The 26211-nt window shown below is 54.3% G+C and overlaps 4 protein-coding genes across 5 annotated transcripts in view; 1 reads left to right on the plus strand and 3 right to left on the minus strand.

The window, feature by feature from the left end:
• FBLN2 (fibulin 2) overlaps positions 1–26211 on the plus strand; it is a 120946-nt gene that overhangs the window by 30324 nt on the left and 64411 nt on the right. The gene's annotated exons all lie outside the window — the stretch shown is intronic.
• Positions 7034–9862, minus strand: LOC147528017 (maestro heat-like repeat-containing protein family member 7). The gene has a single exon (XM_086619238.1). It carries the CDS (start codon positions 9860–9862, stop codon positions 7034–7036), a length of 2829 nt encoding a protein of 942 aa, XP_086475364.1.
• Positions 15155–17983, minus strand: LOC147528018 (maestro heat-like repeat-containing protein family member 7). Its single transcript, XM_086619239.1, has one exon. The coding sequence runs from the start codon at positions 17981–17983 to the stop codon at positions 15155–15157; it is 2829 nt and encodes a 942-aa protein (XP_086475365.1).
• LOC147528019 (maestro heat-like repeat-containing protein family member 7) lies at positions 23270–25908 on the minus strand. The gene has a single exon (XM_086619240.1). It carries the CDS (start codon positions 25034–25036, stop codon positions 23270–23272), a length of 1767 nt encoding a protein of 588 aa, XP_086475366.1. The 5' UTR covers positions 25037–25908.

Consider the following 26211-nt stretch of genomic DNA (forward strand, 5'->3'; position numbering starts at 1 on the left):
GCTCCTGTTTCCTCAGCCTGAACAGGTGCTGTGTGTAAACGGACATTGTTTTCTCAGCTCGTGCTTGAATATTAAAAAAGAAAGATAACGAGCAGTGACCTATTTACGTGTTTACATACAAATAATAAAACCTGTTTTTTGGAAATGTATCGATGAAGTGATATGTGAAGTTCTGCCTCTTTTTATATTTTCTTTCACTCTGTTTCAGATGTCTCCTGCCATAAGTAACTGTAGGGAGCCTTTGTGGGAGAGATGAGGAAGACTCCTCCACCCCTCATTAGAATTTGCAGCCTTATCCCAAATGCTCCAAAACACATTTAAATCACAGAGCTGGAGCTTTTCACAAATCAGACCCTTTTCTCTTTCTTCATCTCTGGTTCCAAAGTAAAATATGTTCAGGAATGTAAATTCCTTTAAAATTGGCTGCAGTCTGTAGTTTCCAAGTAGGAAGTGTAGTCAGAGTCCATTGCAGGAGATGGAATTCCAGCTGAGATTTAACTTGCGCCTGTTTCAGGTGGTGGGACCTGCCCCAGTGCTGCTGGGGCACACAGTCCTCTTCTCCGGCTGGTCGGGATCAGAGAGAGAAGTCTCCTTCCCAGCTGTGTGTGGAGTGCCTGGCTAAGCTGGACCATGGCTCCGTCCTTCCAGTCGTGTTGGTGCTGGTTTCAGGTGGTCTGTATGTAAGAGCTTGAGAAGGAAAAGTATGGCTACACCTCTGCGGCTTCCAAAGGGCGTAACACACTGAGCTGGCTGAAGAAATAGTTTCTGTAGAGACAGATACAGGCTGTCAGCTAGTGAAATGCTAATCTTTTCACAACATCCTCATGGTTATTTCGTGCTTCGTAGGAGACAGATGTTACTTGTTGAATGTTCCCTGTAGGAAGTACTGTCATACTTGATCTCGCTGCGCCTCTCACGGGACGTGAGTCAGCAAAGGGCTTCAGCACGTGTCTAAGTTTCATCAGTGCTGCTGAACTAAGGACTTGCTTGAATATTCACCTGTTCTAGTTATTCTGCATATTCGAGGGCCTCGTGCTTTGCTTTTCAGCAAAGGAGCAGACAGGGCCTGTAGAATTCCATGGGCACTGGTTCAAACCCTAGCTTTAGGTGAAGACATCCGCTCCTGCCATAATGTGCAGATGGTTGCCTTGTTTGAAGGTGACTTCAGTAACAGTGCTTGCACTGTACGATAGTATCATTCATCTTGATGAGCGTGTGCAAGCATGACTTGCTCCTTTTAGGTAGGAACAATGAGTTGAAACAAAACATAGGAGTTTTGTGTGTGAGCTAAGTGGTGTAGGTTTTCGACAGGGAGGAATTAGGGAATTAAACACTTTGTGTCATTGCGTTTCTCTTGGTGTATGGTGGCCAAAGGCTCCAGTGGGGTTACAGTGAGCTGCGCTGTGGGAGGTCAGGTTGTTTGAGCTGGAGGTAGAGTCTGAAGTGGAAATGAGCAAAATGAGTCACCCAACGTCTCCTGTGTGAGACCACAGTAACAATGTCAAACAAGGTGCTTCACTGAGAAGTTCAAAACTCCATTTCCTAATTTCCGCCCCCAAATCATTAACTTCTTAGGGAACTGAAAAACCTTGTTTCCAAACAGCTCAGCTTCTGATGCAGGCTGGCTACTAAATTCCCCTGAAACCCTCCCAACGTCATTATCAGCCCATTCAAATGACTATTTCCTCCTACATTTGTGAGGGATAAAAGGAAGTTTGTTTTGTTGCTGTTAACTAAAGTATCCCACTGAATCTCCTTCACAATGAGGGCTCTGGCATGGTGCTTCCCGGAGAATTTAGACCTCCTTGGGGTTAATGGATCAAGGCAGACCCATGGGCCATCAACTCTTCCAGCCTGTCCTTAATCCAGGAAATGCCCTGGGCCGCAATCATTATTACTGAAATTCTTGCGCAAACACTGATTGCAGAACTTCATAAAGAGAAGCCAAAGGAAATGAGAGAGCTCTTCAGAACATCATGAAATAAATAAGCAAAGTAATTTATGATTACAAACCTGGCAAGTACTAGCAAGGAGTACAGTAGGATACCCAAATAAGGAGAGCTGGAGCCCTACAACAACTTCTCGGTTCGGTGTAAGCATCCCTATGCACTCATTAGAAACTCAACGAAGCTCAGAGGTTTCCTGCCTCTGATGTTCAGAATCTTTTGGTCAACAACCCTCAGCCCTGTCCAAACAGAGCTGGAGGGCACATACTTCAGCAGGAGCCTGATTCAGGTTCCTGGGGCGTAGGGTGGGTGGTGTAATCTCATCTTTCCTTACCTTTTCAAGGTGTGCAAAGCTGTTGGCTAGGGCTGCTGCTTCTGCTGTTATCATACGCTCTGTGAAGTTACTTGGGAAGTTGTGTTGAGAAATGTAGCAGAGAAAACGAGCTGACACCAGCAGCTGGGGATGAGTCAGTGAGTAAATTTTCCCAGTTTGTTTCAGCAATGCTCTGAATAGAGATGAGCATTCAATTCACAGTGAATAACTTCTCTGATGAATTTTACTGTTTTTCTATTTTGCATGAATTGGTCATGAAGTGAAAGAAAATCTTGGCCATTTTTTTTTTTTTCCTCTCCAAAATGTTTCAACAGTCTTTCTGTGAAAAATTTCTGGATAGACTCTCCTAGAGTGCAGCTAAGGGTGCGTATTTTTAGTCTGTGCTGCATGCAGTTGTGCTGATCGAAGGAGATCAAGCACCGGTCATCTGCTTGGCGTTTTTTTTTTCAGTTACCAAAGTTGCAAAACTCAGATACCTGAACGCTCATGACTGCAATCTGAAGGATGAGTGAGCTTTGAGGTTGGCTTCGTCTGACCGTTCGTAACAAGCTCCCTCTCCCGTGTTAGCTCTGCCAGTGAGTGCAGTGTCTAAACCTGTAATCTGTGCCTCAGAGAAGAAGACAGGATTCAGACACAAATGTACAGTCCTCCTTTGTGACTGTGAACAAAATCTACTGCGATTGGTATGAGATCAAATGATGTATTAATACAGGTTGTGTGGTTGAGGTGGCTCTAGTGTTGTTAAGCAATTAACTCCAAAACAGCACAAGAGCTTGGCTTGTCCTTGATCAACGTTCCCAGTCCAAAACAAAGACTTTTTCAGTGCTACGCTCTTAAAATGTAAAGCAGCACCGTGTGTTGATGGATGGCTGTCCCTAGTATTGCAGTGGGGGGGTTGAATAGTTCTATGGGGAAACAAATTTTTTTCACTCAAGTAGGAGGAGCACATAAACTAGATTAAGGCCTTAGACACACATCCATTTGCCTCTTTATGTTTGATTGCCTTTTTTTTTTTAAAAAAAAAGTGTTATTTTTGTGGTTTAATTACCATTACAACCTCAGCTCAATTTGTAGCTGGCTAAGAACATACCGAAAGTGCTTGTCTTACTAAATGCTTGAGTTCCGCAGATTCAGTGATCCTGCCCAAATTTCCCAAGTGCTCTGACAGACAGTCCCTGACTACATCCCCTGATAAACACTATGCCTCTTAATTTTAACTTCAAAGTTCAAGAGGGCTGGTGGAAATGCTGGCTTTGAAGAAAGGAACCTACCTAGCCACAAAAAGGGGCACGCAAAGAGCATGCTGTCCCCCAAGATAAAATCCTTCAGACAGGAATTCTATGGGTAATCGGAACCAGGCTTTGCAAAGCCTCAGCTCTTTTGAAAGTTAATAGACAACATAAATATACTCTGTGCAATATCTGGGGAAGGAAGGTTGAGGAGGAAAATACAGCCAAGACTGCGCCGAAGGGCAAGAAACATTATGCCTACTTTGAGTTATTATTGTGGCTGATAGAAGGATGATTGTGTGTGAACTGTTTGGCTTTAAGCTCGGTGACAGAAGGGTAGGTCCAAATGAGCCAAATTTTTAAAAGGCAGGAAGGAAATTGCTTCGGTTTTTAGTTGGTGAAAAAGGTTAAAGAATGTATTTATTGTTTCCCCCCCCCCAACCCTGTCTTTCAACCTGGAGCTAATAAAGGGTGCTGTCATGGAAACGTTAAAGACCAAACATAGTCTAAATGGTCTGACCTCTGGCACAGGTAATACAAGTTTTGACTTACAAGGATTATCCAGAACTAAAGCCAGAGGGAATATAAGGTTGCTATTCATTCACACTTTGAACAAAATGTGCCAAACAATCCTGGCTGAGGTTATGTTGATGTATGTCTCTATTGCACAGTGCGTAGTAAAATGAGAACATTCAGTTTGTTTTATCCAGTTTTTCATTGTGCCTTTGGGCGGACACGACTCTTTATGTTTTGCCGAGCAAGCCAGCATAAGGAATTTATGAAAAAAAGAGTGATGTAGGAAACAAAGCGTTTGCAGGTTGAAATGGAAAGCAGATGCCTCCCAAGGAGTGAAGGCAATATAACAGGAACTTGTCCTGGATAAACGGTGGGATGGATTTCTGAAGAGATGCAGGTGACTTCAGAGGAAGTAGGAGAGCATAGAAAGATGCTTCACTGTATGACTCTTAAAATGAAGGCAGGTTGCTGTAAGCGTGATGGACCTCACTTAATTGCTGTGGTGATGGCATGGCAGATTCTGGTAGGAATGGGAGAGGATGCTGGAAAAGAGGAGAGAAGGTTAGGTACTGGACTGAAGCCACGAGATGTGTGTTGAACTCGCGACTCAGCCTGTATTTCTCCTGCAATCTGCTTTTTCATTATTTCCAGTGAGAGGAGCCTAAAAGTCTAATGAGTGCACGTGGGTTAAAGCCCCTTCCCCAGCAATGAGCTCACCGAGGATTCCATCATGGAAACACTCAAGCACTACTCTGGTTTCAGTAAGATTTAGAGTCAGATGTGCTCCTGAACACTGAGGCACTGTGAGGAGCCTGCAGTAACCAGCACAGAGTAAACCATACGCTAATTTATCTGGGACTAGGTCCTGAAGAAAGCTTAACCTGTCCTAATGACGTAAGTGATGGTTCACTTTCAAGTGAAAGCAGCTGGCGTTGGGGCTGTGTTGTCACTCTCCCCTCCCCTATCTTTGCCAAGATAAATGGTCTTCTCCTCTTTACCTTTACTCGTTAAAATGTCTTCCTAGCCATCTCACATAAATCAAGTTGAGAACATGTTACACTGCACAACCAAATGGCGAAATTCCTAGAGGGAATTTAATAAAGCCTTTCAGACTGTTGATAAGATAAGGTGTGACAGCATATTAAAGGGTAAAGCTAGAACACCTTTTTTTATTATTTATTAAAGCTTTAAATGATGAAGAGATTGGAGCAGAAAAAAGACCAGAAAAAACTTCTTCAGTATTTGAAGAACTCCATCAACTTAATTGTTGTTCTGTGAAGTTCTTTGTTGTTATTTGCCATAATACATGGCTTGATGTTCTCAGGCAGGTATTTGATAAGGAAATACAATATCGTTTTATCCAGTGTGAGCAAACAATTCTTGTGAAATGCATGTGCTGGGTACATTGCAGGTATAGATAACCCTTCCCTTAAGATGAAAGATAGACATGTACAAAACGATAAGCATGTATTCAAGGTGGCTTTTGGGTTTTTTTTAAATAAGGGAGTGTGAAAAAGGTCATAAGCACTGACTAGACAGGAAAAGCAGCACTCTGCTTTAATCCTTTCCTTGACCATGCGTGCTTTCCTTCACCACTTAATAGTGTGGCACTTCAGTTCAGCCATCTGACATGGAATCTTTAGTGAGGAACGAGGAATTCATTTCTATTTGAATTATAAATCATGTAGATTAGTGCAGTACAGATCAGTAAATTCTGTGTTCTTGTGTTTTAAACCAAGCAATACTGTAGCAACAAATTTGTTTCAGCGCTTGGAAAAATGGATGGAATTTCCACCAAGGGACTGAGTGAAACCTATGTTGAAAAGCTTGTCTATAGCAATGTTTTGTAATTATCTGGTACCAGGTGTATTTCCCGCCTATTTCCCGCAGTTAATGCCTTTTTTTTTTTGCTGCTTTTATTTTTTCCCTCAAGCTATCCATAAGGACTTAGGGTAGAGGTGAAGCTCTGTGCCACGGCTTGGTGTGCAGTCTCCCTGTGCACGTGAGTTTTCTGCAGCGTTCATTTGCCGTAACACCTCTCCCCTTCTCTTGGTAACCTGGTGGAATTGGTGGGCACAAAAAGCGTGGGTTTTGTCCTGGAAGCCCAAGTGTCCCTCTTAGTGTCAACTGTCAAAAGCGTTACTGCTTGTTTTGAGTTCCTGTTGAGTGATGCGCTCCCCAGAGGTGCGGCAGGGCTGGGGCAGGAGGGCCGGCGGGCAGCCGGTGGTGCGGGGCCGGGCACTCCGGGCCACAAGGTTGTTGCTGGTTTGGGCACGCGTGGCCACAGCCCCGAGGAGCCGTGCCTTGCCACTGGCTGTCATCTCCTGCGCTCTCCCACCCATCCAAGGGAGTGATGAAGAAGGTGTTCTTAGCTGGAGTGGCCGACACTGCCCAGCCAAATGAAAGCCAGGTCTGTTAAGGCTCTGCTCTAAAGCGCGTGCCGTGAAGCCTGTCGGGGTCAAAGAACACAGAAGGAAAGGAAATTGGCTGATTTGCTGACACCAGAGACATTTATTGCAATTTACAAACAGCTTTTCTAGATGATTCTTCCGGCCACCGTGTGTGATGCCCAGGCCGGTGACAGGCAGCTGGTGGCCCCGAAGCACAAGGATGCTGGCCGGATCTGGAGGCTGCAGCACGTCCTCCTTCAGCCGGTGGCCGGGGAGATCTGCCAGCTGGGTCGCCTCCTCCTCTGCCGCTGCCCACTGCCCACTGCCGCTCTTCCTCGTGCTGGCGGAGCTGCTCCAGATGCAGCCTGGCCAGGCGAAGCTGCTTCTCCTGCGGCGTCTCCTCCTCCGCAGCCTCCCGCCAGCACCGCTCCAACGACGGGGTGCGGGGACGGCGTGAGCACCGCCACCCCCACAGGTACCAGCACCCGCTCCGGCGCAGCCCTTCCCTCTCTGGCTCGGAGTGGCTGGACGCCTCCTCGTCGACAGCCCGAGAGGCCGCCCGCAGCTTCCCCTTGGCACTCGGCACCTCGGCGCGGGCAGTGCCGGGGGCTGCGGCTGCTACTTGGCCTCCGCCTGAGCAGGGGCCTCGCTGGGGGCCGGGGGCCGCCCCCACCGTGCCTTGTGCAGCTGCGAGCGCAGCCATTGCAGCTTAAGCCTCGACTTGGGCTCTTCTCCTCCTCCTGCTCCTGCTTCGAGGATGCGGAGCGCCTGCATCGCCAGGGAGGTGACCGCCACGCTGGGATCTTCGCTGGCACCTTCAAGGGCCTCCCTGATGTGCTTCATCTCCCCATCCGCCGCCTGCCGTCCCAAGAGCCCCAGGAACCTGACGGCCTCCTGCCGCAGGAGCTCCTGCGGGTTCTGCAGGTAGCGCTGGCTCTGGCGCAGGTAGTCCTTGGCCCTGCTCTTCTTCCTGGCCAGCAGGCACTCGCCGATCTTCCATGCCTGCGCAGTCTCGACCAGCTGCACCAACTGCCTCCACTTGAGGAACCGGCCAGCGCTGCAGAGGGCTTCCTGGGAGGCCTTGGCCACGCTCTTGTCCTCGTCATACAGGTGAAAGAGCAGCGGCAGCAGGCTGTCCCACACCACCTCCTTCATCTTCTTCCTTTTGGCACCCGCCACGAGCCCCATCGCGTCTCGGAAGAGATGGATGGAGAGCCGCCGCACGGTGCCCGACTCGTTGTCAAAGAGCCGCTGCAGCTTGTCAGCCAGCGCCAGGGCGGTGCGGCTGGACTCCTTCTCCTCCAGGAGCTGGAGCATGTTGGCGAGCACGGGCAGGACCAAGTCACTGGCATCACCATTGCCATGCTCCAGCTGCTCCATGACAACAGGCAGCAGGGTGAGGGTTTTCATTGCCGTGTCTAGCCTCTCGGTGAGCGTGAAAATGCCCCTGAGCACCAGTCTGGGCATCTCCGGGCACTGGCTCTTCAGATAGATGGGGAAGATTTCCAGGGCACGGTCCAGCTCTTCGCTGAGGTTGGTGCAGCCCAGCATCTCGATCAGGAAGGCCATGGTGACCGTCTCCTGGATGGGGTCCTGCACCCTGAGGAACTCCGCCAGGCAGCAGAAGATGGCAGAGCAGAGGTGTCTCGAGGTGTTTGTCATCTCCCTGGCCACGATGCACACTCCCGAGAGGTGGGTCTCGGTGCGGAGCAGGGCATCCCAGCCACCCTGCGCCTCGATGGCCAGCACCTGCTCCTCAAAGCCCATGCTGCAGAGCAGCAGTCTGATGGAGTTCAGCAGGGACCTCAAGGGAGTGAAGGGATCCTGTTGGTCCTCCATCCAGATGTTCCTCTCCTGCAGCGTCAGCTCCCTGGTGAAAGGCACTTGGAATAGCAGAGCCAGGAAAAGGCGGGGGAAAATGGCCTTCAGCACCTGCAGGTGGGTGGGCTGCACGAGGATCTTGGTTATCGTTCTGGTTGCAGCCACGGCGAGGACAGCTGCTTGGTCCCAGGTGAAGGTGGAGGTCTGGCGCGTCACTGGGTCCATCAGTATGCCGAGCAGCTCCCGCAGCACCCTCTTGGCAGCGCGGGGCTGGGAGAGCATGGTCTCCCATATGGCCATGGCGGCACCGGTGCACCATGGGGAGCGCCAGAGCAGGCTGGCCACCACCTCGCGGGGGTGTCTGTCCAGCAGCACCAGCAGGGCCCTGTGGAGGGTGTTGAGGGCCCTCATGTTGCTGATGGAGGGCAGGTGTGTGTGGATGGCCCACACGATGTTGGTGACCTGCATGGGCTGGAAATGAGAGGCTGCCACGAGGACGTCCACCATGTTGGCAGCTGCCGTGACGGTGTCGGCGCTGGAGGATTGCAAGTTATTCATGGCCATGAGGGCGATGTCTAGTCGCTCGGAGGGCCGGAGGCATTCGAGGAACCCGAGGAAGATTTTGCATGCAGGGCTGGTTTGCGAATGCTCCCAGGGCTGCCCTGCTTGCCAGTCCTCCTGGAGCCACTGCTGCCCTGCCTCCCGCAGCCCCAAGGCCCTGCTTCTCTGCTGCAGGACGAAGGTATGCAGGTGATGGAGAGCTGCTTCAGCCTGGTAGCGGGTGCCCGTGTCCTTGCAGGTGCAGCAGAGGGTGAGGTGCCCCACCAGCCTCGCCAGCATGCCAAAATGTTGCGCCTCGGAGCACTCATGCCCGCGGGCTCTGGGCAGTGCAAAGCAGGGGCAGACCAGCAGCAGAGGGTAGGTGGTGAGGAATTGCATCAGGCTGGCAACCCGTGCCATTGCCCTCTCGCGCACCACTGCCGTGCGGGAAGCGGTGAGGGGAAGCAGGAGCTGCAAGTGGTTCTGCAGCTCCAGGATGCCGAGGCTGCCGGCGCCGCGTACCAGCGCCTGCAGCATTCTGTCCATTGCGACCAGGGTCTGGGAGCAGAGGGAAGCCACGAGGCCCTGGCTGTCCTCCTGCGGAGGCAGGTGGAAGATGCTGAGGAAGCAGGTGTGGATGAGGCTTTCCTTCTGCTTCCTCTCCTGCACAAGCAGCCCTGCTTCGCTCATGGAGGTGATGGTCAGCACGGCTTGCAGCCGCACCATGGTGCCCAGGTAGTCAGCGGGCTCCTCTTGCAGCAGCCCCTCCATGGTCTGCATCAGCAGCAGCTGGTAGAAGAAAAGCTTACGCCACATGGCGGAGCTCGGGCTGAGGGCGCGGCAGGCGGTGCAGATGGAGGCCAGAAACCTCAGCTTCCAGCCCCCTTGCTCTCGCCTGCTCCTGCCAGAGCCCCGGATGATGTCCGGGTCGTTCTGTTGCCGCCTGGCCGCAGCCGAGGTGGAGCAGCACGAATCCGCTGGCAGCGGAGCGTCCTCACGCGTGTCCCTGGGCTCGGAGCTGGGAGCCGGGGCAGCTCCGTTCTGCCCCCAGTCCTCCCGGAGGCGCTCAGGGGGTCTCCTTGCCATCCTGCAGAAGGGGCAGAGGGAGGGAAGAGAGGGACGAGAGGGACCCGGCACCAGCCGGGGCTGCCTTGCCAGAGGCGGTGGGGCAGAGGTGGCCGCGCTGGGGGGCTCCTGGCTCCCGCGCTGTCCCAACACCGTCCTCTCAGACACTGCGAGGGCAGGGCCAGGTGACACAGAGTCACACAGTACCCCAGTGCCACCCCCAAGCCCCCTCCTGCAGCCTCAGGCACGCCGAGGCTCTTCACTCTTGGCACGACGCCGGGGAGAAGCCCACGGGGCTCCCCTTCGCACGCTGGCTCGCCAGCGCACTGGCCCGTGGGATGTGCTCCCGCTACTGGCTCAGCAGCGAGTGCTGGGCGCTGCTGGGTGTCCCAGTTACAGTTGCCACAGCGCACGCCAGGGTCCCTGTGATGTCATCATTTGGGAGGGAGTGAAATGTCATTCCCTTCCAACCCTGACCGTTCTATCATTCTATCATTCTATCATTCTATGATGTCAGTCTTCTGCTTCGGAAGTTGAAGCGCCAATATTTGTGAAGGTTTTTCTCAAGATAGCACTACCCTGCACTTAAACTTCTTACCCTTGATATCTAAGGACTGCTTAGCTCTACAAGGCACGATAGAAAGTTTTTCTGCTCTTGTTTAAAACGTAGAATACGTGCTGTAAATTTACGACAGCAGAAATGTGCTGGTAGCGTAGGTTGTCTCTGTTTCTTCTGAATTGTGCCGCATGGATATCCAGATGTTCTGAATTGCAGCTGTTTCTGATAGTGTCTCACTTCTAGTCGCGTTACAGTTTTGCGAAGAAAAATGATTTCCGTACACCAAATGCAGACAAAGGAAAGGGTTCTGCTAACTTTTTTGTCAACTCTGGCTTGTAGGAGAAGCTGCCATCTAACACTTCTGGTAAGACGCAGGAGGGGAGGCTTCTCAGTTCAAACGGGACAACTGCAGATCCCTCCTATCGACCCGAATGCAGCTCCCTAACAGATCAGAGTTGTGCAAGGCCAGGCCAGCGAAGGCTGCCAACTGTTGAGCTTTGGTGCCAAGTCCGACCAGGAGAGCACCGCACCTTCAGCAGTGCCATTCTGCAGCAATGGCATTCTTCCTAAAAACCCTGTAGAGAAAGAGATTCCCCCTTCCCACCGAAAGCTGAACTGATTCGGGAGGGATTTATCTGAAAACTGACTGAAGGACCTTGAAAAGACGTTGCTCTGCAGTGTGGGTTGCTGGATGCTGGTCAGGGAGTGCTCAGATGTGGAGCTACCCAAGGTCCGTTGCATCGGCACATCTCCTACAACTCAAATTTGAGGTGGTTTTGCCTCGTTTCCTCTTAATGGTACCGCAAAACCAGGGCAGAGCCTGGCCTGGAAGGCTGAATCAAACGCATAACATGTTCCTTATATCTATCTAAATGACTTGAAGAGGAACTGGAGCACTTGTGATGAGCCACCGGAGAGAGCAGGCACTGCTCCAGCTCATGGGCACAGGGCTGGTGCCTCTTTGTGGAGAAAGCAGGGCCCTGTGGTCTGATCTCCCATCTTTATTATGTGTGCGGGTGTGTATGTCACTAGTGTGAAAAAGCCCTCAAGAGTTTGTGATGCACCTCGTGTCTCTCTTCCCGCAGCAGACAGCTCCTGCTGTGGCCTCGTTAGCGGGTAAGGGGGAGACCCCGTTCTTTGTGCAATGGGGACCTTCCACTGCGTGAGAAGTCACAGGAGAAGTCTTCCTGATGGCACAGCACAGCACAGCACAGCACAGCACTTGGCAGCTGCTGCCACGGAGCAGGCTCCTTGCGCTCCAGCATCCCTTTAGTTGGCTTCTGTTAGTGTGTGTTTGGTGTTTGCACCCCGCTGGCACAGCAAACACCCCGTCATGCAGTAAACTTGTGTACAGCCTCCAAAAAATACTGTTTCTGCCCAGTCTGATGTGACCTGAGTCTGCTCTGTACAGTAGGTGCGGAGTATATTGCAAAAAAAATCCATTTGTTTAAGTCGTATTTCACTGTAACCTGAAAATTTACATCTTGAGTGGAATTCCACAAGGAAAAATGTAAAAACTTCTGCAGCATTCTACACGCCCATCTCTTTTTCTACATCTTAGTGCCAGTGTTTTACACGAGCTCGTTCGATGAGTCGGAGTTATGTCTCTGAAACCCTTTTCATTATGGTTTTAAACCAGCTGAACCCTCCAGTTCAGCCGAGGGCACTGAGTAAATGCACTCTGGGTAATCTGAGGAGTGAAATTTCTTAATCTATCTGATGGAAACAACTTCTTCACGCTATGTACGTCAAACCTACTAAAAGCAGCCTCGCTGACTACTAAGGACTTGAAGGGACTGTGGCAAGGGACGTGTTTCAGTTTGGTGTTACTCATCAGTGACACTTCGTATTTACAGTTTGGTGTAAGAGGCTTGCGTGTGCCGTACGCCAAACTCGTGCACGCGCTGCGTGCCGTATTGCGTGTGTTGTGACCCTCACTTGGACCTTCCCTTAAGATGAAAGATAGACATGTACAAAACGATAAGCATATATTCAAGGTGGCTTTTGTTTGTTTTTTTTTTTTTTATAAGGGAGTGCGAAACAAGCCATCAGCACTGACTAGACAGGAAAAGCAGCACTCTGCTTTAATCCTTTGCTTGACCATGCGTGCTCATGGAAGAGTGATGGAAACTGCTCCTGTTCTGCTCTGGTAGCATTTCTGTTCTTTCTCCACTCATTTCTGGTGGGTGAGGGTGGTTGCAGCAGTTGCAGGCAACCTATGCCACTGCATCACCTTGTGTACCAACTAACCGCTTGCTTTTAAGGTGGGCAAAGGGGCTACTGTACTGCTGTGCCTCAAGAGTCAGCCCTCGTGCTTGACTACTTGAGAAGTCGTAATCCAGCACGGGTGGTGCAGGGAAGGCTCATTAACTGCTCCCAGAGGCTGGTTCGTTAACCTGATGTGCTGCAGACGTCAGCTGCCTTCCTGCAGGTGATGGTGGGCTGCAAGGCCGCTCCTCCGAGCTCCGTGGGGTGGCTGAGTTACTCTGCCTCAGGACTTGGGCAGTCTGCGCAGAAGCTTTTTTCAAACTGATGTTATAGCTTGTGAGTCCCAGCTGTCAGCTTCCCATGTGGATGAGCAATGAGATCATCAAAATGAAGACGCATCTTCTTGGAGTGCCTCATTTCTAGAAGACTCCACATCAAAATTAATCTCATTTTAAGAATTAAAATTAAACTCATTTCCTTGCGACATCCTGTGGTATTTGTTGGTTTTTGGTTCCCCCCCACCCCAAAGAGTAAGTGCGATAGTTTTGAGGAAGATAAATTATTTTCTCAGGTGTAGGGACTCAATAGCGTGCTTCGTCGTAAGAACAAGAGCCTCTTTGGCATGTGAGTGCCCATCCAGCAATTAGCAGCTTAAATTAAGCCAGCAGCGAAGAGCCACGCTGCCCTGAAATGCCAGTCGGTCTTCCCAATGATTCCTGCTTCGCCTGGAGCACGGTGCACTCACTTTCCCTGGCTAATAGGTCATCGTGTTTGGGAATAAGACCAGTTTTGAACTTCACCTGTTTTGTGGATCAAACGGTTATACCCAAGCCCCTGCGTCATGTCTGCCCGCGTGGGTCTCTCTGTGGACAAAAACTACTGTCTAAGACTCTTTGATGCATCATGACTCCTATAATAATTTTAGTAGAAAGGAAAATAATTGTTTATTTTAACGGGTTGAAATCTTCCTAATGTTAAAGCTGATGGCCGAGATTTAACCCGTCGCTTGCCGCTCGTGGGTGGAAGGCTTGAATGGATCAGTACTCACTGCTTGCATCACGTGTGGAAGTGCTGAAGTCTTAAGGTTTGTCTGTCTGTTCTGCTTAGGCAAAAGAAACCTTTGGAGCAGGAGAATGTGGCTAAAACAGGCCAAAATAGCTCAGCCTGTGAGTCAGTGCATTTGCTCGGAGAACGGATATTTGCACAAAAGGAGTTTCTCAGTCGATGCAAATGTTCTGCAGAGCTGCAGAAGGAAAGTGAGAATGGAAGGGAGTGAGATCAGAGGTGTTAAACTGCTTAAATGTTCTGGGTGGAAATTCAGGTGAAGCTGAAATCAGGGACTGAGTGAAACCTATGTTGAAAAACTTGTCTATAGCAATGTTTTGTAATTATCTGGTACCAGGTGTATTTCCCGCCTATTTCCCGCAGTTAATGCCTTTTTTTTTTTGCTGCTTTTATTTTTTCCCTCAAGCTATCCATAAGGACTTAGGGTAGAGGTGAAGCTCTGTGCCACGGCTTGGTGTGCAGTCTCCCTGTGCACGTGAGTTTTCTGCAGCGTTCATTTGCCGTAACACCTCTCCCCTTCTCTTGGTAACCTGGTGGAATTGGTGGGCACAAAAAGCGTGGGTTTTGTCCTGGAAGCCCAAGTGTCCCTCTTAGTGTCAACTGTCAAAAGCGTTACTGCTTGTTTTGAGTTCCTGTTGAGTGATGCGCTCCCCAGAGGTGCGGCAGGGCTGGGGCAGGAGGGCCGGCGGGCAGCCGGTGGTGCGGGGCCGGGCACTCCGGGCCACAAGGTTGTTGCTGGTTTGGGCACGCGTGGCCACAGCCCCGAGGAGCCGTGCCTTGCCACTGGCTGTCATCTCCTGCGCTCTCCCACCCATCCAAGGGAGTGATGAAGAAGGTGTTCTTAGCTGGAGTGGCCGACACTGCCCAGCCAAATGAAAGCCAGGTCTGTTAAGGCTCTGCTCTAAAGCGCGTGCCGTGAAGCCTGTCGGGGTCAAAGAACACAGAAGGAAAGGAAATTGGCTGATTTGCTGACACCAGAGACATTTATTGCAATTTACAAACAGCTTTTCTAGATGATTCTTCCGGCCACCGTGTGTGATGCCCAGGCCGGTGACAGGCAGCTGGTGGCCCCGAAGCACTCAGATGCTGGCCGGATCTGGAGGCTGCAGCACGTCCTCCTTCAGCCGGTGGCCGGGGAGATCTGCCAGCTGGGTCGCCTCCTCCTCTGCCGCTGCCCACTGCCCACTGCCACTCTTCCTCGTGCTGGCGGAGCTGCTCCAGATGCAGCCTGGCCAGGCGAAGCTGCTTCTCCTGCGGCGTCTCCTCCTCCGCAGCCTCCCGCCAGCACCGCTCCAACGACGGGGTGCGGGGACGGCGTGAGCACCGCCACCCCCACAGGTACCAGCACCCGCTCCGGCGCAGCCCTTCCCTCCCTGGCTCGGAGTGGCTGGACGCCTCCTCGTCGACAGCCCGAGAGGCCGCCCGCAGCTTCCCCTTGGCACTCGGCACCTCGGCGCGGGCAGTGCCGGGGGCTGCGGCTGCTACTTGGCCTCCGCCTGAGCAGGGGCCTCGCTGGGGGCCGGGGGCCGCCCCCACCGTGCCTTGTGCAGCTGCGAGCGCAGCCATTGCAGCTTAAGCCTCGACTTGGGCTCTTCTCCTCCTCCTGCTCCTGCTTCGAGGATGCGGAGCGCCTGCATCGCCAGGGAGGTGACCGCCACGCTGGGATCTTCGCTGGCACCTTCAAGGGCCTCCCTGATGTGCTTCATCTCCCCATCCGCCGCCTGCCGTCCCAAGAGCCCCAGGAACCTGACGGCCTCCTGCCGCAGGAGCTCCTGCGGGTTCTGCAGGTAGCGCTGGCTCTGGCGCAGGTAGTCCTTGGCCCTGCTCTTCTTCCTGGCCAGCAGGCACTCGCCGATCTTCCATGCCTGCGCAGTCTCGACCAGCTGCACCAACTGCCTCCACTTGAGGAACCGGCCAGCGCTGCAGAGGGCTTCCTGGGAGGCCTTGGCCACGCTCTTGTCCTCGTCATACAGGTGAAAGAGCAGCGGCAGCAGGCTGTCCCACACCACCTCCTTCATCTTCTTCCTTTTGGCACCCGCCACGAGCCCCATCGCGTCTCGGAAGAGATGGATGGAGAGCCGCCGCACGGTGCCCGACTCGTTGTCAAAGAGCCGCTGCAGCTTGTCAGCCAGCGCCAGGGCGGTGCGGCTGGACTCCTTCTCCTCCAGGAGCTGGAGCATGTTGGCGAGCACGGGCAGGACCAAGTCACTGGCATCACCATTGCCATGCTCCAGCTGCTCCATGACAACAGGCAGCAGGGTGAGGGTTTTCATTGCCGTGTCTAGCCTCTCGGTGAGCGTGAAAATGCCCCTGAGCACCAGTCTGGGCATCTGCGGGCACTGGCTCTTCAGATAGATGGGGAAGATTTCCAGGGCACGGTCCAGCTCTTGGCTGAGGTTGGTGCAGCCCAGCATCTCGATCAGGAAGGCCATGGTGACCGTCTCCTGGATGGGGTCCTGCACCCTGAGGAACTCCGCCAGGCAGCAGAAGATGGCAGAGCAGAGGTGTCTCGAGGTGTTTGTCATCTCCCTGGCCACGATGCACACTCCCGAGAGGTGGGTCTCGGTGCGGAGCAGGGCATCCCAGCCACCCTGCGCCTCGATGGCCAGCACCTGCTCCTCAAAGCCCATGCTGCAGAGCAGCAGTCTGATGGAGTTCAGCAGGGACCTCAAGGGAGTGAAGGGATCCTGTTGGTCCTCCATCCAGATGTTCCTCTCCTGCAGCGTCAGCTCCCTGGTGAAAGGCACTTGGAATAGCAGAGCCAGGAAAAGGCGGGGGAAAATGGCCTTCAGCACCTGCAGGTGGGTGGGCTGCACGAGGATCTTGGTTATCGTTCTGGTTGCAGCCACGGCGAGGACAGCTGCTTGGTCCCAGGTGAAGGTGGAGGTCTGGCGCGTCACTGGGTCCATCAGTATGCCGAGCAGCTCCCGCAGCACCCTCTTGGCAGCGCGGGGCTGGGAGAGCATGGTCTCCCATATGGCCATGGCGGCACCGGTGCACCATGGGGAGCGCCAGAGCAGGCTGGCCACCACCTCGCGGGGGTGTCTGTCCAGCAGCACCAGCAGGGCCCTGTGGAGGGTGTTGAGGGCCCTCATGTTGCTGATGGAGGGCAGGTGTGTGTGGATGGCCCACACGATGTTGGTGACCTGCATGGGCTGGAAATGAGAGGCTGCCACGAGGACGTCCACCATGTTGGCAGCTGCCGTGACGGTGTCGGCGCTGGAGGATTGCAAGTTATTCATGGCCATGAGGGCGATGTCTAGTCGCTCGGAGGGCCGGAGGCATTCGAGGAACTCGAGGAAGATTTTGCATGCAGGGCTGGTTTGCGAATGCTCCCAGGGCTGCCCTGCTTGCCAGTCCTCCTGGAGCCACTGCTGCCCTGCCTCCCGCAGCCCCAAGGCCCTGCTTCTCTGCTGCAGGACGAAGGTATGCAGGTGATGGAGAGCTGCTTCAGCCTGGTAGCGGGTGCCCGTGTCCTTGCAGGTGCAGCAGAGGGTGAGGTGCCCCACCAGCCTCGCCAGCATGCCAAAATGTTGCGCCTCGGAGCACTCATGCCCGCGGGCTCTGGGCAGTGCAAAGCAGGGGCAGACCAGCAGCAGAGGGTAGGTGGTGAGGAATTGCATCAGGCTGGCAACCCGTGCCATTGCCCTCTCGCGCACCACTGCCGTGCGGGAAGCGGTGAGGGGAAGCAGGAGCTGCAAGTGGTTCTGCAGCTCCAGGATGCCGAGGCTGCCGGCGCCGCGTACCAGCGCCTGCAGCATTCTGTCCATTGCGACCAGGGTCTGGGAGCAGAGGGAAGCCACGAGGCCCTGGCTGTCCTCCTGCGGAGGCAGGTGGAAGATGCTGAGGAAGCAGGTGTGGATGAGGCTTTCCTTCTGCTTCCTCTCCTGCACAAGCAGCCCTGCTTCGCTCATGGAGGTGATGGTCAGCACGGCTTGCAGCCGCACCATGGTGCCCAGGTAGTCAGCGGGCTCCTCTTGCAGCAGCCCCTCCATGGTCTGCATCAGCAGCAGCTGGTAGAAGAAAAGCTTACGCCACATGGCGGAGCTCGGGCTGAGGGCGCGGCAGGCGGTGCAGATGGAGGCCAGAAACCTCAGCTTCCAGCCCCCTTGCTCTCGCCTGCTCCTGCCAGAGCCCCGGATGATGTCCGGGTCGTTCTGTTGCCGCCTGGCCGCAGCCGAGGTGGAGCAGCACGAATCCGCTGGCAGCGGAGCGTCCTCACGCGTGTCCCTGGGCTCGGAGCTGGGAGCCGGGGCAGCTCCGTTCTGCCCCCAGTCCTCCCGGAGGCGCTCAGGGGGTCTCCTTGCCATCCTGCAGAAGGGGCAGAGGGAGGGAAGAGAGGGACGAGAGGGACCCGGCACCAGCCGGGGCTGCCTTGCCAGAGGCGGTGGGGCAGAGGTGGCCGCGCTGGGGGGCTCCTGGCTCCCGCGCTGTCCCAACACCGTCCTCTCAGACACTGCGAGGGCAGGGCCAGGTGACACAGAGTCACACAGTACCCCAGTGCCACCCCCAAGCCCCCTCCTGCAGCCTCAGGCACGCCGAGGCTCTTCACTCTTGGCACGACGCCGGGGAGAAGCCCACGGGGCTCCCCTTCGCACGCTGGCTCGCCAGCGCACTGGCCCGTGGGATGTGCTCCCGCTACTGGCTCAGCAGCGAGTGCTGGGCGCTGCTGGGTGTCCCAGTTACAGTTGCCACAGCGCACGCCAGGGTCCCTGTGATGTCATCATTTGGGAGGGAGTGAAATGTCATTCCCTTCCAACCCTGACCGTTCTATCATTCTATCATTCTATCATTCTATGATGTCAGTCTTCTGCTTCGGAAGTTGAAGCGCCAATATTTGTGAAGGTTTTTCTCAAGATAGCACTACCCTGCACTTAAACTTCTTACCCTTGATATCTAAGGACTGCTTAGCTCTACAAGGCACGATAGAAAGTTTTTCTGCTCTTGTTTAAAACGTAGAATACGTGCTGTAAATTTACGACAGCAGAAATGTGCTGGTAGCGTAGGTTGTCTCTGTTTCTTCTGAATTGTGCCGCATGGATATCCAGATGTTCTGAATTGCAGCTGTTTCTGATAGTGTCTCACTTCTAGTCGCGTTACAGTTTTGCGAAGAAAAATGATTTCCGTACACCAAATGCAGACAAAGGAAAGGGTTCTGCTAACTTTTTTGTCAACTCTGGCTTGTAGGAGAAGCTGCCATCTAACACTTCTGGTAAGACGCAGGAGGGGAGGCTTCTCAGTTCAAACGGGACAACTGCAGATCCCTCCTATCGACCCGAATGCAGCTCCCTAACAGATCAGAGTTGTGCAAGGCCAGGCCAGCGAAGGCTGCCAACTGTTGAGCTTTGGTGCCAAGTCCGACCAGGAGAGCACCGCACCTTCAGCAGTGCCATTCTGCAGCAATGGCATTCTTCCTAAAAACCCTGTAGAGAAAGAGATTCCCCCTTCCCACCGAAAGCTGAACTGATTCGGGAGGGATTTATCTGAAAACTGACTGAAGGACCTTGAAAAGACGTTGCTCTGCAGTGTGGGTTGCTGGATGCTGGTCAGGGAGTGCTCAGATGTGGAGCTACCCAAGGTCCGTTGCATCGGCACATCTCCTACAACTCAACTTTGAGGTGGTTTTGCCTCGTTTCCTCTTAATGGTACCGCAAAACCAGGGCAGAGCCTGGCCTGGAAGGCTGAATCAAACGCATAACATGTTCCTTATATCTATCTAAATGACTTGAAGAGGAACTGGAGCACTTGTGATGAGCCACCGGAGAGAGCAGGCACTGCTCCAGCTCATGGGCACAGGGCTGGTGCCTCTTTGTGGAGAAAGCAGGGCCCTGTGGTCTGATCTCCCATCTTTATTATGTGTGCGGGTGTGTATGTCACTAGTGTGAAAAAGCCCTCAAGAGTTTGTGATGCACCTCGTGTCTCTCTTCCCGCAGCAGACAGCTCCTGCTGTGGCCTCGTTAGCGGGTAAGGGGGAGACCCCGTTCTTTGTGCAATGGGGACCTTCCACTGCGTGAGAAGTCACAGGAGAAGTCTTCCTGATGGCACAGCACAGCACAGCACAGCACAGCACTTGGCAGCTGCTGCCACGGAGCAGGCTCCTTGCGCTCCAGCATCCCTTTAGTTGGCTTCTGTTAGTGTGTGTTTGGTGTTTGCACCCCGCTGGCACAGCAAACACCCCGTCATGCAGTAAACTTGTGTACAGCCTCCAAAAATACTGTTTCTGCCCAGTCTGATGTGACCTGAGTCTGCTCTGTACAGTAGGTGCGGAGTATATTGCAAAAAAATCCATTTGTTTAAGTCGTATTTCACTGTAACCTGAAAATTTACATCTTGAGTGGAATTCCACAAGGAAAAATGTAAAAACTTCTGCAGCATTCTACACGCCCATCTCTTTTTCTACATCTTAGTGCCAGTGTTTTACACGAGCTCGTTCGATGAGTCGGAGTTATGTCTCTGAAACCCTTTTCATTATGGTTTTAAACCAGCTGAACCCTCCAATTCAGCCGAGGGCACTGAGTAAATGCACTCTGGGTAATCTGAGGAGTGAAATTTCTTAATCTATCTGATGGAAACAACTTCTTCACGCTATGTACGTCAAACCTACTAAAAGCAGCCTCGCTGACTACTAAGGACTTGAAGGGACTGTGGCAAGGGACGTGTTTCAGTTTGGTGTTACTCATCAGTGACACTTCGTATTTACAGTTTGGTGTAAGAGGCTTGCGTGTGCCGTACGCCAAACTCGTGCACGCGCTGCGTGCCGTATTGCACGTGTTGTGACCCTCACTTGGACCTTCCCTTAAGATGAAAGATAGACATGTACAAAACGATAAGCATATATTCAAGGTGGCTTTTGTTTGTTTTTTTTTTTATAAGGGAGTGCGAAACAAGCCATCAGCACTGACTAGACAGGAAAAGCAGCACTCTGCTTTAATCCTTTGCTTGACCATGCGTGCTCATGGAAGAGTGATGGAAACTGCTCCTGTTCTGCTCTGGTAGCATTTCTGTTCTTTCTCCACTCATTTCTGGTGGGTGAGGGTGGTTGCAGCAGTTGCAGGCAACCTATGCCACTGCATCACCTTGTGTACCAACTAACCGCTTGCTTTTAAGGTGGGCAAAGGGGCTACTGTACTGCTGTGCCTCAAGAGTCAGCCCTCGTGCTTGACTACTTGAGAAGTCGTAATCCAGCACGGGTGGTGCAGGGAAGGCTCATTAACTGCTCCCAGAGGCTGGTTCGTTAACCTGATGTGCTGCAGACGTCAGCTGCCTTCCTGCAGGTGATGGTGGGCTGCAAGGCCGCTCCTCCGAGCTCCGTGGGGTGGCTGAGTTACTCTGGCTCAGGACTTGGGCAGTCTGCGCAGAAGCTTTTTTCAAACTGATGTTATAGCTTGTGAGTCACAGCTGTCAGCTTCCCATGTGGATGAGCAATGAGATCATCAAAATGAAGACGCATCTTCTTGGAGTGCCTCATTTCTAGAAGACTCCACATCAAAATTAATCTCATTTTAAGAATTAAAATTAAACTCATTTCCTTGCGACATGCTGTGGTATTTGTTGGTTTTTGGTTCCCCCCCACCCCAAAGAGTAAGTGCGATAGTTTTGAGGAAGGTAAATTATTTTCTCAGGTGTAGGGACTCAATAGCGTGCTTCGTCGTAAGAACAAGAGCCTCTTTGGCGTGTGAGTGCCCATCCAGCAATTAGCAGCTTAAATTAAGCCAGCAGCGAAGAGCCACGCTGCCCTGAAATGCCAGTCGGTCTTCCCAATGATTCCTGCTTCGCCTGGAGCACGGTGCACTCACTTTCCCTGGCTAATAGGTCATCGTGTTTGGGAATAAGACCAGTTTTGAACTTCACCTGTTTTGTGGATCAAACGGTTATACCCAAGCCCCTGCGTCATGTCTGCCCGCGTGGGTCTCTCTGTGGACAAAAACTACTGTCTAAGACTCTTTGATGCATCATGACTCCTATAATAATTTTAGTAGAAAGGAAAATAATTGTTTATTTTAACGGAATGAAATCTTCGTAATGTTAAAGCTGATGGCCGAGATTTAACCCGTCGCTTGCCGCTCGTGGGTGGAAGGCTTGAATGGATCAGTACTCACTGCTTGCATCACGTGTGGAAGTGCTGAAGTCTTAAGGTTTGTCCGTCTGTTCTGCTTAGGCAAAAGAAACCTTTGGAGCAGGAGAATGTGGCTAAAACAGGCCAAAATAGCTCAGCCTGTGAGTCAGTGCATTTGCTCGGAGAACGGATATTTGCACAAAAGGAGTTTCTCAGTCGATGCAAATGTTCTGCAGAGCTGCAGAAGGAAAGTGAGAATGGAAGGGAGTGAGATCAGAGGTGTTAAACTGCTTAAATGTTCTGGGTGGAAATTCAGGTGAAGCTGAAATCAGGGACTGAGTGAAACCTATGTTGAAAAACTTGTCTATAGCAATGTTTTGTAATTATCTGGTACCAGGTGTATTTCCCGCCTATTTCCCGCAGTTAATGCCTTTTTTTTTTTGCTGCTTTTATTTTTTCCCTCAAGCTATCCATAAGGACTTAGGGTAGAGGTGAAGCTCTGTGCCACGGCTTGGTGTGCAGTCTCCCTGTGCCCGTGAGTTTTCTGCAGCGTTCATTTGCCGTAACACCTCTCCCCTTCTCTTGGTAACCTGGTGGAATTGGTGGGCACAAAAAGCGTGGGTTTTGTCCTGGAAGCCCAAGTGTCCCTCTTAGTGTCAACTGTCAAAAGCGTTACTGCTTGTTTTGAGTTCCTGTTGAGTGATGCGCTCCCCAGAGGTGCGGCAGGGCTGGGGCAGGAGGGCCGGCGGGCAGCCGGTGGTGCGGGGCCGGGCACTCCGGGCCACAAGGTTGTTGCTGGTTTGGGCACGCGTGGCCACAGCCCCGAGGAGCCGTGCCTTGCCACTGGCTGTCATCTCCTGCGCTCTCCCACCCATCCAAGGGAGTGATGAAGAAGGTGTTCTTAGCTGGAGTGGCCGACACTGCCCAGCCAAATGAAAGCCAGGTCTGTTAAGGCTCTGCTCTAAAGCGCGTGCCGTGAAGCCTGTCGGGGTCAAAGAACACAGAAGGAAAGGAAATTGGCTGATTTGCTGACACCAGAGACATTTATTGCAATTTACAAACAGCTTTTCTAGATGATTCTTCCGGCCACCGTGTGTGATGCCCAGGCCGGTGACAGGCAGCTGGTGGCCCCGAAGCACTCAGATGCTGGCCGGATCTGGAGGCTGCAGCACGTCCTCCTTCAGCCGGTGGCCGGGGAGATCTGCCAGCTGGGTCGCCTCCTCCTCTGCCGCTGCCACTGCCCACTGCCACTCTTCCTCGTGCTGGCGGGGCTGCTCCAGATGCAGCCTGGCCAGGCGAAGCTGCTTCTCCTGCGGCGTCTCCTCCTCCGCAGCCTCCCGCCAGCACCGCTCCAACGACGGGGTGCGGGGACGGCGTGAGCACCGCCACCCCCACAGGTACCAGCACCCGCTCCGGCGCAGCCCTTCCCTCTCTGGCTCGGAGTGGCTGGACGCCTCCTCGTCGACAGCCCGAGAGGCCGCCCGCAGCTTCCCCTTGGCACTCGGCACCTCGGCGCGGGCAGTGCCGGGGGCTGCGGCTGCTACTTGGCCTCCGCCTGAGCAGGGGCCTCGCTGGGGGCCGGGGGCCGCCCCCACCGTGCCTTGTGCAGCTGCGAGCGCAGCCATTGCAGCTTAAGCCTCGACTTGGGCTCTTCTCCTCCTCCTGCTCCTGCTTCGAGGATGCGGAGCGCCTGCATCGCCAGGGAGGTGACCGCCACGCTGGGATCTTCGCTGGCACCTTCAAGGGCCTCCCTGATGTGCTTCATCTCCCCATCCGCCGCCTGCCGTCCCAAGAGCCCCAGGAACCTGACGGCCTCCTGCCGCAGGAGCTCCTGCGGGTTCTGCAGGTAGCGCTGGCTCTGGCGCAGGTAGTCCTTGGCCCTGCTCTTCTTCCTGGCCAGCAGGCACTCGCCGATCTTCCATGCCTGCGCAGTCTCGACCAGCTGCACCAACTGCCTCCACTTGAGGAACCGGCCAGCGCTGCAGAGGGCTTCCTGGGAGGCCTTGGCCACGCTCTTGTCCTCGTCATACAGGTGAAAGAGCAGCGGCAGCAGGCTGTCCCACACCACCTCCTTCATCTTCTTCCTTTTGGCACCCGCCACGAGCCCCATCGCGTCTCGGAAGAGATGGATGGAGAGCCGCCGCACGGTGCCCGACTCGTTGTCAAAGAGCCGCTGCAGCTTGTCAGCCAGCGCCAGGGCGGTGCGGCTGGACTCCTTCTCCTCCAGGAGCTGGAGCATGTTGGCGAGCACGGGCAGGACCAAGTCACTGGCATCACCATTGCCATGCTCCAGCTGCTCCATGACAACAGGCAGCAGGGTGAGGGTTTTCATTGCCGTGTCTAGCCTCTCGGTGAGCGTGAAAATGCCCCTGAGCACCAGTCTGGGCATCTGCGGGCACTGGCTCTTCAGATAGATGGGGAAGATTTCCAGGGCACGGTCCAGCTCTTGGCTGAGGTTGGTGCAGCCCAGCATCTCGATCAGGAAGGCCATGGTGACCGTCTCCTGGATGGGGTCCTGCACCCTGAGGAACTCCGCCAGGCAGCAGAAGATGGCAGAGCAGAGGTGTCTCGAGGTGTTTGTCATCTCCCTGGCCACGATGCACACTCCCGAGAGGTGGGTCTCGGTGCGGAGCAGGGCATCCCAGCCACCCTGCGCCTCGATGGCCAGCACCTGCTCCTCAAAGCCCATGCTGCAGAGCAGCAGTCTGATGGAGTTCAGCAGGGACCTCAAGGGAGTGAAGGGATCCTGTTGGTCCTCCATCCAGATGTTCCTCTCCTGCAGCGTCAGCTCCCTGGTGAAAGGCACTTGGAATAGCAGAGCCAGGAAAAGGCGGGGGAAAATGGCCTTCAGCACCTGCAGGTGGGTGGGCTGCACGAGGATCTTGGTTATCGTTCTGGTTGCAGCCACGGCGAGGACAGCTGCTTGGTCCCAGGTGAAGGTGGAGGTCTGGCGCGTCACTGGGTCCATCAGTATGCCGAGCAGCTCCCGCAGCACCCTCTTGGCAGCGCGGGGCTGGGAGAGCATGGTCTCCCATATGGCCATGGCGGCACCGGTGCACCATGGGGAGCGCCAGAGCAGGCTGGCCACCACCTCGCGGGGGTGTCTGTCCAGCAGCACCAGCAGGGCCCTGTGGAGGGTGTTGAGGGCCCTCATGTTGCTGATGGAGGGCAGGTGTGTGTGGATGGCCCACACGATGTTGGTGACCTGCATGGGCTGGAAATGAGAGGCTGCCACGAGGACGTCCACCATGTTGGCAGCTGCCGTGACGGTGTCGGCGCTGGAGGATTGCAAGTTATTCATGGCCATGAGGACGATGTCTAGTCGCTCGGAGGGCCGGAGGCATTCGAGGAACTCGAGGAAGATTTTGCATGCAGGGCTGGTTTGCGAATGCTCCCAGGGCTGCCCTGCTTGCCAGTCCTCCTGGAGCCACTGCTGCCCTGCCTCCCGCAGCCCCAAGGCCCTGCTTCTCTGCTGCAGGACGAAGGTATGCAGGTGATGGAGAGCTGCTTCAGCCTGGTAGCGGTGCCCGTGTCCTTGCAGGTGCAGCAGAGGGTGAGGTGCCCCACCAGCCTCGCCAGCATGCCAAAATGTTGCGCCTCGGAGCACTCATGCCCGCGGGCTCTGGGCAGTGCAAAGCAGGGGCAGACCAGCAGCAGAGGGTAGGTGGTGAGGAATTGCATCAGGCTGGCAACCCGTGCCATTGCCCTCTCGCGCACCACTGCCGTGCGGGAAGCGGTGAGGGGAAGCAGGAGCTGCAAGTGGTTCTGCAGCTCCAGGATGCCGAGGCTGCCGGCGCCGCGTACCAGCGCCTGCAGCATTCTGTCCATTGCGACCAGGGTCTGGGAGCAGAGGGAAGCCACGAGGCCCTGGCTGTCCTCCTGCGGAGGCAGGTGGAAGATGCTGAGGAAGCAGGTGTGGATGAGGCTTTCCTTCTGCTTCCTCTCCTGCACAAGCAGCCCTGCTTCGCTCATGGAGGTGATGGTCAGCACGGCTTGCAGCCGCACCATGGTGCCCAGGTAGTCAGCGGGCTCCTCTTGCAGCAGCCCCTCCATGGTCTGCATCAGCAGCAGCTGGTAGAAGAAAAGCTTACGCCACATGGCGGAGCTCGGGCTGAGGGCGCGGCAGGCGGTGCAGATGGAGGCCAGAAACCTCAGCTTCCAGCCCCCTTGCTCTCGCCTGCTCCTGCCAGAGCCCCGGATGATGTCCGGGTCGTTCTGTTGCCGCCTGGCCGCAGCCGAGGTGGAGCAGCACGAATCCGCTGGCAGCGGAGCGTCCTCACGCGTGTCCCTGGGCTCGGAGCTGGGAGCCGGGGCAGCTCCGTTCTGCCCCCAGTCCTCCCGGAGGCGCTCAGGGGGTCTCCTTGCCATCCTGCAGAAGGGGCAGAGGGAGGGAAGAGAGGGACGAGAGGGACCCGGCACCAGCCGGGGCTGCCTTGCCAGAGGCGGTGGGGCAGAGGTGGCCGCGCTGGGGGGCTCCTGGCT

Source organism: Tauraco erythrolophus, chromosome 12 (assembly GCF_009769465.1).
Source record: "Tauraco erythrolophus isolate bTauEry1 chromosome 12, bTauEry1.pri, whole genome shotgun sequence".
In the NCBI taxonomy this organism is placed as follows: domain Eukaryota; kingdom Metazoa; phylum Chordata; class Aves; order Musophagiformes; family Musophagidae; genus Tauraco; species Tauraco erythrolophus.